Source organism: Triticum aestivum, chromosome 1A, assembly GCF_018294505.1.
Source record: "Triticum aestivum cultivar Chinese Spring chromosome 1A, IWGSC CS RefSeq v2.1, whole genome shotgun sequence".
NCBI lineage: Eukaryota > Viridiplantae > Streptophyta > Magnoliopsida > Poales > Poaceae > Triticum > Triticum aestivum.
Genome location: NC_057794.1, coordinates 421,348,769 through 421,362,420, shown reverse-complemented (window position 1 = coordinate 421,362,420; position 13,652 = coordinate 421,348,769). Strand labels below are relative to the sequence as shown.

At 47.8% G+C, this 13,652-nt stretch overlaps 1 protein-coding gene across 1 annotated transcript; it reads right to left on the bottom strand.

Annotated features, from left to right (window-relative positions):
* Positions 1-7,071: 7,071 nt before the first annotated feature.
* LOC123053800 (succinate dehydrogenase subunit 4, mitochondrial) lies at positions 7,072-10,260 on the bottom strand. Its single transcript, XM_044477350.1, has 3 exons — positions 9,224-10,260; positions 7,926-8,027; positions 7,072-7,827 (listed from the first exon to the last, which is right to left on the bottom strand). The coding sequence occupies exons 1-3, from the start codon at positions 9,389-9,391 to the stop codon at positions 7,429-7,431; spliced, it is 669 nt and encodes a 222-aa protein (XP_044333285.1). The 5' UTR covers positions 9,392-10,260; the 3' UTR covers positions 7,072-7,428.
* Between the last annotated feature and the right edge of the window lie 3,392 nt (positions 10,261-13,652).

Genomic DNA, 13,652 nt, shown 5'->3' with positions numbered 1-13,652 from the left:
GGCCTGAACCTGGCTTTGCAATGGACGCAGCAGCCCATAGAATTGGAGACGGACAGCCTCATGGCGCTCAATATGCTCAAGGCAGTGGAGAGGGACCGGTCTTGTTATGCTATGCTTACTGATCAGATTAGAAGACTGTTGGAAGACGGGAGACTAGTTAAACTGGCTCATGTACGCAGAGAGCAGAATGGCATTAGCCATTACCTAGCTGCTTTTGGTAGAATTCAGAAACGTACGGTTGTATGGTTGGGTTCAGGATCAAGTGAGGTGCTTGACTTATGTAAGAAGGAGATTGATCCTGAGTGATAAATGAAAATTATTTTTCACCCGCAAAAAAAAAGGACGTGCGATGCATGTCCTTCCATGGCGCGGCATCCAAGTGGTTACAAAATTCCAGACATGGGATGAAGCTAAAACAGGGCATGGACGGGCCCAGTCGGAGACTCACCCAAGATCCAAATCTGGGTGCAATAAACTAGTACTTTGACATTTTGCTGGCTGATCTTTCAAAAAAAACATTTTGCTGGCTGACACACACATGACACATGCGATGCAACCCTGACAGAAAAGTTTGCATGAGCAACACAGCACCGCTCCCCATTTGAGTAACTTAAGACATCGACGGCGAGGTATATCCTGAAAGTTGTTAGTATATGCAAGCGGGCAGACCTCAGAGACCGCATCTTAGGTGTTTGCAGGGTAATTTTCCATTTGATCTTAATAATATTATTATTTTTAGAAAAGGAGGGTGACCCCCGGCCTCTGCATCTGAGGGAGCTGCATGCGGTCATTTTATTGATTATTTTCAAGGACCTTATAAAGTAGAACAACAAAATGCCTGAATCCGCCATTTTGGTAACATCTGCCGCTACTCCTATCCAAATGATGAAGGGGTGCAAACTGGGTCACATACCCAAACCTCTCACCTAAACCTAACACCTAAAGTCGGAGGCCCCGACCGAGCCATCTGCCGAGTCCGGGGCTCAAACCGGTCCGACGCACTCACATGTGTTGTCGCCGTCATCTTCCACTGGTCCATCCTCAGAGCAGATTGAGGTGACAACCTTTGCAGGTCCTCCGCTATCAACACCACCATGACGCCAAACGACGACCTTCACCTACGCGAGCCTTGGCAGGTCCTCCACCATTGACGCCACCACGACGCCAGACGACGACCTCCACCTACGCGAGTCCATCTCCAAGCAACGAACGTAAATCCATGCTAGGATAGGGCCGCACCATCGCCGTCGCCCACCACCCACAAGCGTCACCCAACCCCAAGGTTTTCAAAGCGGCGCCTTCAAGAAGGAAACAGCGCCGTGAGCGCCACCGCCGCCCAACAAAGTTAGGGCTTTCGCTCGGGAAACCTAGGGGAAGGTGAAGTGAGGAGATCAGTCCATACCGACGCCTCCAAGAAGGGGAACGGTGCCCTCGGGCGTCGCCGTCGGCGCGGCCGGTCATGGCCGGCCAGGGATTTCGCCCGAACTAGATCCCCGCCACCAGCAGCGCCTCCTGTACAGAACCGGCGACCAAGAGGAAGCTCGGCCCGACCAGGCTGGCCCTCACGCCGAACAGGGGATGAGGGGATGCGTCAAATCGCGCGCACCGACGCTGCAGAAGCCGCCGGCGGCCTCCAACGACCCGTCGCCCGCGCCGCCGGGACACTAGATCCACCGCCTGCATGGCTGCTAGCCGGTCATGCCTTGTCAATGGAACCGTCGCTCCATATCCGGGGTTCCCCACACAGAAGCAGGGCAACCGAGACCCCGCCGCCACCATCCTTGGCGCCCCGAGCTTGCCCAGCAGCTGCCACAGGCGGCGGTGAGGAAGGGAAGAGGGGGGAGGAGGAGGGGCGGCCAGGATTGGGACGAGAGGCGGCTCAGGACAAGCCCTGACGTAAACACCATTTGATCTTAATATAGTTTCTACCATGCTGCTAGGTGATTAGCAGTAGAGCACAAACCACCTCCTTAGACATGATTCTGGTCATATAGGTGCTCAAACTTTCCCCACCCCACGTGATGCTCGTCATATAGATGGACAAATCCCAGGCTCCACCTTGAAAACCCAAACAATGAGATATAGTTGTTGAGCACTTTTTTTTGGAAAACTTTCCCCACCCAACCCTCCCGAGCGACAGGGAGGAATTCCTAGTGTCGTCGAGCCAACTCCCTGTCCTCTGCCTCATCGCCGCCAGAGGGCGCGGCCGGACCTCTTGTCCTCTCGCTATGCAGGGTCTGGTGGGGGCCGGCTTTGTCTAGCCTGGGCACTGTGGGAGCGTCGGGTGCAGCAGCATGGCGGCCATGGCAGCTGCGTGACGGGCGACGGAGGCGGTGCGTGGTGTGGAGGCTACGGCGGCCTCGGTTGCTTTGGTTTCGCGAGCGTCGTGCCCATCTTGAAGGTGCGGTCGCGGTTCTCCATGTCCTTTTGATGCTTCGGGTGAAAACTTGATCACTTGATTGGAGGCTGGCAGCACTCTGATGCCGTGTCCTTTTTGAGGGCTCCGCCTTGGAGTCCATGTTCCGTTATTGGTCTACTTCGCCTCTTCGCAGTAGCTTGTCCATGGTTGTGGGCTCCGTCGTCTCCAAGCAGTGCTTCTTTTTTATTTGTAGTTGGCTTGGAGTTCTTTAGAGTGACCTTGATGTTCTTCAGCTCCCTTATATCTTGTCATGGGTGTGTGTTTTGTGGTGTCGGATTGTATGCGCCCAATTATTTATTGGTCATTGCTTTATATATAAAGCAGGGTGTGCGTCTTTTTCGGTATATAAATGCTCAAACATGTGAAGCAATCAGGACCTAACAACATCTCAGAACATTATAGATCATCTTAAATGCATAGTTTAATTGTGTTCGCATATTTAAATGCATAGTTAAGTTTCAGTAGACAGAAAAAGATTTCTTTCCCTGACCCTAGAAGTTACCCTAAGGTGTCTCTCCCTCACACGGACGAGTTTGTCTTAGTTCTATAGGTTCTTTTTTCTCTTAGGTTTTGCTTCCATGGTGTTCTCATCAAGGTGGTAAGGGGGTGGTGTGTTGCAACAAGGTCTTTTCGGCCTCTTCCTTCCTTGACGATGTCTGGTCCAGCATCGACGAAGGGTCTATGATCGTAGGTGTGTTGTCATATCTGTTGGCTTTTTTCAGATCTTGTCAGTTTATGTGTCAAGAGTTGACTAGCTCTTAGTATGGCGACTCCGGCGTTTTTCCTTGATTCATTCCATGGCAATGACCCAATTTTTCCTTGATTCAGTTTATCTGTGGTGATGCCCCACCATTTTTTCTTCGCTGATACTAGATCTCGTTTGTAGTGGCAGTGACTATAACGGTGTTCAAAGCCTGGTATCACGTGAGTGTTTGCAAGGGTTCCTTTTCCTTACTGCCGGTCCAGTGCAATTTCCAATCTGCGGTGGGAGGCGTACAATCAAAAGAAGAAGACCATTAATACGATTTTCGGTGCACTTTTAATTTTTACAAGGTGTTTTACTAGGCGTACAACCTTGATATTTATGATATTTCAGATGTCCTTTGGGTATCTTAGCTCTTTTTTTTTTGCATATAATCTAGGTGAAAAGAAACTAACCCAAGAAGCCAAGTTGACCTACAGGCAACTGGAAACAAGGAGGGCCACATGCATGATGCTGCTACCGCGACGAGACGAGAATCCAATGACTGCCACAGCAGCGACGCTCATTGCAAGAGGCCAACTTACACAGCCTGTAGGGAGCGGAAACATCGTTGCCTATTTCATATGTAGGGCATGGTATCATTGCAAAAGAGCTAGTGATTTACTCGTTTCACAGTTGATGTCCAACCTCTTCAAATTAGAAGCAAAATGGTACCCACATTAGGACGTGATCCAGATTGAGTGCACCATATGTAGCTGATTAGACATGTACCGGCGGTCTGCTCTTTCTATTTGTGGATAAACTGAAATTTCAGCACCATGGTTAGGTAGGAAAATGACTAAATCGTTGAAAAAGAAAAGTGCATCCGCCTATCGTACTAATTGAGGATGATGTAACATTGACCGCCGATTTTGCTGAGAAGGGCAATTCAAGGGGACGTGAAGTTTTTGCACCCGAGCTCACGAAAAATATTTTAAAAATGTTTAAAAAAATATGATTTTTTTATGACAAACTTTGACAGATGTTCTAAGAGCTTGCAAAGTTTTATCATGAAATCATATTTTTGGAAGACGTGGCAAAAGAAAAACGATAATCTGAAAATGCTACTTTTGAAAGCATTTTGAAGCACTGATTTTGTTTTGTTTTGCCACGACTTCCACAAATGTGATTTCTTGATGAAATTTTGCAAGCTCTTAGAACATTTGTCAAAGTTTTCCATAAAAAATCAGATTTTTTTTACCATTCCTTAAATGGTTTTTGAATTACTATTCATCCCGAACTCATTTGAGCTCGGGTGTAGAAAGGGACTTTCGGATTCAAGGTCCTAACACTTAAGGATATGAAAGTCGACTAGACAAACAATTAAAGTGCAGCCCGTAAAAAATGGTAGTTTGTGATGAAACGTACAAAGAGATGGAGGGTCCTATTCTTATTAAACATCTTATATAGATGGCAGGAACAACGAAGCAGATTCTTCATCATTCTTGAACTCCTGGTTGTGTTTCACCTCGCACCTAAGCATCACATCTCGGCATGTCGGCCCGAAAAACTCAAAAGGGAAGAAGTCTCGTAAATTTCTTCATGCTGGTTTCAAGTTTGAAGTACCTTTTGGCAAAAGAAAAAACCCGCCTCTTGACACGATTGCCTCTTTAGGCCTTGTTTGGTGGAGGAGGTTTGGAGAGGTTTGGAGGGGAATATCCTCGCAGGGTTCAAAATCCCCAAAAATCCTTGTCAGCCCATTTGACACGTAGGGATTGAGCAGGCCAATCCTTTCCGTTCTCCACGAATCCCCCTCAATTCATGTGGTACAGAAAACCTCCCAAGACACCCATGAAACTGGATGCTTGCTTTGCTGCTGCTGTTGTAGGAGGTTTAACCAAATAGAGGGGTTTATGAGGGGGGAGGGATTAGTGGGAAATTGAGAGGATTGGGTGAAAGAGAGAGATTAACCAAATCCCCTCAGATCCCCCTCCACTCCGGAGCTGCAAAACCTTCCCTGTCAAACGAGGCCTTAGGGTTCTACGCGTAATAGCTGGGAAACTGACAAACAAGTGCAGCGCTGAAAGAAACCATACCTACACCTCTCTCTACCTCCTTTTGCCGTTGTTGGTTGGCACTTGGGCCATCCATTAATGGTCCTGCAACTGCAAGCATCCCAGGTAGAAATGTGACATGAGATCTGAAGAAATGAAAGCAACAAGCCAAGGAGAGAAAAACAGGAAGATGCGCAGAATCCAAGAACCCCCTTCTGTTTGCTGTTGTCCACTACAGCATTTCCAGCCAGTACCATTTCTGTACTGCTCTGTGACACTGGGAGAACCCTGGCGTGCGCTGATCCCATCAGCTGGCGTCACTCACTGAATGCACAAATGCACCACACCTGCTGCTACCTCCTGACGGTCGACCTGGCCGGAGCATGTGCGCACGGCAGACGACGGGCCTCGCATGTAAACGACTGCAAGATCTACCGGCAATTCAAACTTGCAGCGGCCAAAACACACAAGTCTTTAATTTAATTTCAACACCAAAAGTTGCAGAGCCCCCAGCCTGCAAAGCAAAATACACCACTTCTACCAGTTTTATCTCATGGCTCACAGAAGCGACAGGGTCTGCATGCATGCAACAATGTTTCCAGGAATTTACCAAGTACTATAGCGAGCAGTAACCATCACCGTACTGAACACAGGGACCGATTTTAAGTATCTCTATTTTTAATGAAGCGGTTGGTAGTCTCACTTTCAGATTTTTTTTCATCCCACCTTTTATGTTTTTTTTGGGTACATCCTCCCATCTTCGCTGGGTCTTTTCGTAGATTTTTTTTCATCCCCTCTCCCACTTCATCGATTTATTTTCGCGTCACCCATTCACATAACGAAAGAAATCTAAACAGATCAGAACTTTCTATACTGTCGCAAGTTATTTATTAATATGAAATCAATCACGAATAATCTCTAAAGATCAAATCTAAATTAATTAACCTTACCTTAAATCACTCAATCACATTAATTAGAAAACAAATAATTGATTTTTAGAAAAATCGCTCAATCACATTAACTTTACCTTAACTCACGGATGGTAATCAATCTCCAAACAAAGGAAACAATATGTCGAGGGAGCAGTAAATAAACTCCCTTTCTTATGATATGTATATGATCTTCCCTTCCCTCTCCGTTGTCGAGCTTTCTTGATTCTCGAGGCCGATGCTTGGGCTGCGTCACTGGGTCGCGACGGTGCCGAAGGACAAGGACGGCGAGGCCGGCTGCCGCGGCACCGCGTTGGCCGCGGCCGGTGAAGGGGGCGAAAAGGGGTGGCTTCCCTGACCCTGGTTGTGGCCGTGGCCGTGGCCCTAGGAGTTGTTGCGGTGGAAGCGGCACTTGAAAGACCCGGCGTGGGTGGCCCGCGCGCAGACGCACTTGGAAGCGGGCCCGTGGCCCGCGCCGGACGGCCGACACCGACCCGGGCCACCTCCTCCGCGTATTCTTACAGCTGTGGCTGAGCGATTTACATGAAATTAATTTCCTGGGTTGTGGTGGCAAATATAATACATATAATCCATATTGTTATGCACTAGCGTGTGTGTGTGTGAAATAGATGGATTATGGTCCTGTACCCAATAAGATGGATATGTGTGTGTGTGTTAGAGAGAGAGAGGGAGAGAGAGTGAGGAAGAGGGACGAAGAGAGTGTGTGTGTGTGTGTGTGAGGATTTGATGGTAAAAAAGATTGCCAATGTCACTTGATATGTATGAGAATATCAATACTGAACTCTTAAAATTAATGTGGTCCCGTTGCAACGCACGGGCGTTCTTCTAGTCCCAGCAATTCCACAGAAACCATCACCAGATCCACATTTCTGTAACAGCTGCAGAAGCAGCAGCCGATCAATCAAACACTGCACACCTTTTTTGCAAAAATACCAGTGCCACTAGGGAGAAGCTTCAAGAGTATGATGAGAGTTCACACTTTTTACATGGAAAATACGTGCGACTACGCTGTGCTAGGAAACATACTAAATACGAGTTGCAGAGTTCACATACTTGCTAATTATTACAAACATGAATGCAGTCACCCGCTCTAATATCATGGTTTGCAGAAACTTGTTATCTGATAGGGCCACTAAACAAACCCTTTCGAATGCATAGACAAAAACAAGACGAGCAAAGTTGGGAGGGGAAAAGGTTGGAAACCAAGAAAGTTCATGCGGGAAACAAGAACCACCAGCGCCCCAGCATGTGCCGATGCTCATTATTTTTCTCGGAGTACAAATGAGTGCATAGCCCGTCCTTTGACAAACTAACACGGTGAACTCAGACCAAACCGAAGTACACGATGGTGTCCTTTGCCATGACCAGCAGAAGCAGCTTGAAGTATATCAAAGCCCACTTCCTGGTAATGTCGTGGTGCACATAGTCCAGAAAGATCTCCTTGTGGAACATGTAGATTTGATGGTATACCGCCGCGACCATAAGAGATGTACTGATGCTGTTCCTTGAGGAAAGAAGCAGAGCTGGGATCATGTAAAAGGTTACTCCTGTTAATATCTCTGATCGCCTGACTTTAGAACTTTCACTTGTCAACGGACTGCTTCTAGGTTTAGCAGCTGCTTCTAGTGGGCTGAATGCCGTGAATTTAGGGAAGGCTCCTTCAGTCGCTTTTAGTGCATCAGAGTGTCCCGTTCCAGCAACTGGCTTGCATGTCTCTGAGACCTGTCAAAACTGGAAACATCAGGTTCATGGACATCTAGCATAGAGTGGCATCATAAGTGAAAAAGAAGCACTAGTTGGATTGTGAGTTTGTGACAAACCTGTGTATTCTGCATGGGAGATCCATTGGATGCTGCAGTAGAAAACCAACGCGGTAAAAATTGTGTGCCGCTGAGGTGTGATGTTGGCTCATGTCCCAGAACCTACACACATGTACATAGGCACAAGACCCAAGCAAACTAAATCACAACAGACTTTGCATTTCTTGAACAAAATCACCTAGGCTATGATCAACAGATGTCAGCCAACTAATGATTAACAGATGTCAGCCAACTAATGAAGCTACTTCTTTTTAGCCAATAAAATATGAAATGAAGTTTGCGAATGGGAAATCTTGGCATCACTAGGCAGAAGATTTCTTGATTGTGGCACATAGAACTCGAATGTTGACATTTAAAGTGTAATCAGCTTGTATTGGAAACATATCGTATCAGAGTCACACTATCCCCTCATGTTAAGTCAATGATCACAAAATGAGATACCCCCACTTCTCAACTCTAGCAATTAGCTGATATTGTGTGGTAGCATGCTCGACTTGTATGGGACGGCAGGTGGAGATTCTAGGGATGACTGCAATTGTTGTTCCTCGTACATTATTGGCATCCAGAGAGACCTCTAACATCAACCAGGTACATGTCAGGCTCGCAAATCAAAACCCTGACAGATGTTTTTTTTTGTTTATCTACCCTTCTGCAGTTCTACCGCTATCCTGACCACAATAGATTTGAATAAAGACAGAGGGGCACACATACTCCCTCAATCCCAAAATAAGTGTCTCAACTTCAGTACAACTTTGTACTCCCTCCGGTGCTTTTTAGTTCACATATAAGATTTGACTGAAGTCAAGCCTCGTAAAGTTTGACCAACTTTATAGAAAAAAATACCAACATTCACAATCTGAAATCAATATCAATAGATGTGTCATGACTTAAAGTTTCATATTGTATAACTTTAGCATGGCAGATGTTGATATTTTTTTATATAAATACGGTCAAACTTTGTGAAGTTTGACTTCAGAGAATTCTAATATGCAGAGTAAAAAGGACCGGAGGGAGTGCTAAAGTCGAGACACGTAGTACATACCACACACCGATACGATATATTAATTGGTATACATAGCACAGTTCCAATCTACCAAAACAATTATCCATCCTTCACGCTGAACGAGACGAAATCGAATGGCACGGGCAGCATCAGATGAGATACTATACTATTACTAGAACCAAACATCCACATGGCAGAGCATCAGATCAAACACACGGAACCAGGCATAACGCTCGCTTTCAAGTATATCACGACAACGCGCTAATGGGAGCTGGAAATGGATGGGTAGACGAACCTTGCTGAGGCCAGGAGGGGATCCAATCGCCGGGGACGGGGCGGCGGTGGCGGGGCGGCGCGGGAGGGAGGAGAGCGCGCGGGATCCAGCCAGGGGCGCCGGCGCCGCATCCGCGCGGGAGAGGGCGAGAGCTAGGGTTTTGGATCGGGCTAGGAATCGCGACGCCATGGCGATGTCTCGCGTCAGCTACCCTGTTCGCTGCCGTGAGGTCGCCAGGAGAACGGGGAGAGGAAGAAGGAGAGAGGGGCTCGTTTTGGGCCCTCAGGGGATTAGGTAAGTGCTGATTTGGCCCGGCTCTGAGCAAGCTCTTCTTTGATTCGGGCTGGCATGGGCTTCAGAATGCAGGCTCAAAGATGAATGGGCCCACTCAGACATTTGGCAGTTCGTCCATTTTGGAAAGATGAAATAAAGGTTGAAGTTATAGGGTACTCTGAGGGCGTGTTCGGAGGCTCTCCAGCTTCTCAAAACTCCACATAACTAGCTTCTCCTCGTGGCTTCTCGCTTCAGCCAGCGATTCCAATTATGTTCGGCTCCTGCTCCAGCTTCTCTTAGCGCTACAACCCAACTGGGGCGGGTTGTGGCCTGTTTAGGCGTGTTGGGCCGGCTGGAGGCAGCCCATTTCGGGCCAGCAGGCGGGGTGAGGCAGACTCCTGCGAGGTGAGCAGGGCTTCAATGACGTTGGAGCTTGAGGTTGCTCCCTTCGGGCTGTGTCGACGGGAACCAGTCGGGATTGGCCTGGAATGGCTCGATCTATTGTCGGGAACGAGCAACGGACGAGGACGGCGCTGCGCGCGATAGAGGTAAGGTTAGCGGCTGAGCATGGCATCAATGGCGTTGGAGTTTAGGTCCTGGTGTTGGGGTTGCTCCCTTCGGGCTGTGTCAATGGGATCCAGTCGGGATTGGCCTCGAACGGCTCGATCTATCGACGAGAAGGAGCGGCGGCCAGGGATGGCGCGGCGGCGCCCACGGCGGCTAGGCCCGTGATGGCGGTAGGGTTAGCGGCTCGAGGGGAACAAACAGCTCGATAGGTTTTCCAGGGAAGGAATGAATCGGTAAGTTTGGCAGTGGCATATCGGTGTAATTTGGGCAAACTCCAGCTTTTATTTTTGGTGGAGCTGGGCCGCCGTTGCTCCTCGTTTTTGCACTGGCCTCGGGCTTAGCTTCCGGAAGCTAGCTTCTTAATGATTTTTTGTTCGGCTCGGCTCCCGTGTCGGGAATTAGTGAAGTGTGGAGTGGGAGGAGATCCGAACACGCCCTGAGTATCATATTGATGTAATCATTGATGAGCTTGTTGAGTTTCAAACAAGGGTGACCTTTGTGTATGGCGAAGCACAGGTAAATGAGAGATACAAAACGTGGGACACCCTCCGTGGAATAGTTGGTGCTAGCAATCTGCCGTGGGTGGTGATGGGAGATTTTAACGAAGTTATACATGCACATGAACATGATGGGGTAGGCCAACGCAGTCAGGCCCAGATGGATGCTTTTCGGGATGCGTTGGACACTTGTGGCCTTGCTGATATAGGCTACACTAAATCGATTGGACTTTTGAAAAAAAAAGGTGGCTGGAGGAACATACACAAGAGTAAGGTTAGACATGTGTGTGGCTAACACTGCATGGCTCTTGGCCTTCCCGTCTTCGGTAGTGGAACACAAGAACGCGGTGTCATCTGACCATATACCTATGCTGCCGCTGTATGAGGACAAACCGACAAGCAAGAGGGGCCCTAGATCTTTCAGATACGAAACTTGCTGGGAGAGGGATCCAGCACTAGTGGCGGTGTTACATGCTGGGTGGACACGAGAAGATGGGGTTTCGGTGCAATCAATGCATGAAAGGCTATCGCGCGTATCGGGAGATCTATCTGCATGGGACAGAAATCACTTTGGGAACGTGCAAAGGGAGATGGCCCAATTGAGGAAAGAACTGCAACAGTTGTGCGAGGCACAAGGAAGATCGGGGCCAACACATGCAGAATTAAAGATTAGCAATTTGCTGGTGGAACTCTTCCATAGAGAAGAGATGCTTTGGAGGCAAAGAGCTCGCGGGGACAAAAATACATACTTCTTCCACTTGAGGGCGTGCAGGCGCAGGCGGAAGAATAGCATCAAATCACTCCTTCGTAATGATGGTAAATTGACAGATAACCCAGCCGAGATGGAGGAGATGGCAACCACTTTTTATAAAGAATTATACAATTCAGAAGGGGTTCAGGGGATGGAGCAGGTTCTCCAATCGGTTGAAGGAAATATGCCCTAGAGGAAATAATAAAGTTATTATTTATTTCCTTATATCATGATAAATGTTTATTATTCATGCTAGAATTGTATTAACCAGAAACATAATACATGTGTGAATACATAGACAAACAAAGTGTCACTAGTATGCCTCTACTTGACTAGCTCGTTGATCAAAGATGGTTATGTTTCCTAACCATAGACATGAGTTGTCATTTGATTAACGGGATCACATCATTAGGAGAATGATGTGATTGACTTGACCCATTCCGTTAGCTTAGCACTTGATCGTTTAGTTTGTTGCTATTGCTTCCTTCATAACTTATACATGTTCCTATGACTATGAGATTATGCAACTCCCGTTTACCGGAGGAACATTTTGTGTGCTACCAAACGTCACAACGTAACTGGGTGATTATAAAGGTGCTCTACAGGTGTCTCCGAAGGTACTTGTTGTGTTGGCGTATTTCGAGATTAGGATTTGTCACTCTGATTGTCGGAGAGGTATCTCTAGGCCCTCTCGGTAATGCACATCACCTAAGCCTTGCAAGCATTGCAACTAATGAGTTAGTTGCGAGATGATGTATTACAGAACGAGTAAAGAGACTTGCCGATAACGAGATCGAACTAGGTATTGAGATACCGACGATCGAATCTCGGGCAAGTAACATACCGATGACAAAGGGAACAACGTATGTTGTTATGCGGTCTGACCGATAAAGATCTTCGTAGAATATGTAGGAGCCAATATGAGCATCCAGGTTCTGCTATTGGTTATTGACCGGAGACGTGTCTCGGTCATGTCTACATAGTTCTCGAACCCATAGGGTCCGCACGCTTAACGCTACGATGATAGTTATATTATGAGTTTATATGTTTTGATGTACCGAAGGAGTTCGGAGTCCCGGATGAGACCGGGGACATGACGAGGAGTCTCGAAATGGTCGAGACGTAAATATTGATATATTGGACGACTATATTCGGACATCGGAAAGGTTCCGAGTGATTCGGGTATTTTTCGGAGTACCGGAGAGTTACGGGAATTCGCCGGGGAGTATATGGGCCTTATTGGGCTTTAGGGGAAAGAGAGAGGAGAGGTTGGGCGCCCCCGAAGGCCTAGTCTGAATTGGACTAGGGGGAGGGGCTGCGCCCCCTCCTTCCTTCTCTTCTCCCTTCCCCTGCCTTGACTCCTACTCCTACTACTTGGAAGGGGGGAATCCTACTCCCGGTGGGAGTAGGACTCCTCCAGGGCGCGCCATAGGAGCCGGCCCTCTCCCCCCTCCTCCACTCCTTTATATACGTGGCCAGGGGGCACCCCATAGACACAACAATTGATCTCTTGATCTCTTAGCCGTGTGCGGTGCCCCCTCCACCATAATCCACCTCGATCATATTGTAGCGGTGCTTAGGCGAAGCCCTGCGTCGGTAGAACATCATCATCGTCACCACGCTGTCGTGCTGACAAAACTCTCTCTCAACACTCGGCTGGATCAGAGTTCGAGGGACGTCATTGAGTTGAACGTGTGCAGAACTCGGAGGTGCCGTGCGTTCGGTACTTGATCGGTCGGATCGTGAAGACGTACAACTACATCAACCACGTTGTGCTAACGCTTCCGCTTTCGGTCTACAAGGGTACGTGGACACACTCTCCCCTCTCATTGTTGTGCATCACCATGATCTTGCATGTGCGTAGGAAATTTTTGAAATTGCTACATTCCCCAACAGTGGCATCCGAGCCTAGGTTTTATGCGTTGATGTAATATGCACGAGTAGAACACAAGTGAGTTGTGGGCGATATAAGTCATACTGCTTACCAGCATGTCATACTTTGGTTCGGCGGTATTGTTGGATGAAGCGGCCCGGGCCGACATTACGCGTACGCTTACGCGAGACTGGTTCTACCGATGTGCTTTGCACACAGGTGGCTGGCGGGTGTCAGTTTATCCAACTTTAGTTGAACCGAGTGTGGCTACGCCCGGTCCTTGCAAAGGTTAAAACAGCACCAACTTGACAAACTATCGTTGTGGTTTTGATGCGTAGGTAAGAACGGTTCTTGCTCAGCCCATAGCAGCCACGTAAAACTTGCAACAACAAAGTAGAGGACGTCTAACTTGTTTTTGTAGGGCATGTTGTGATGTGATATGGTCAAGATGTGATGAGATATAAGTTGTTGTATGAGATGATCATGTTT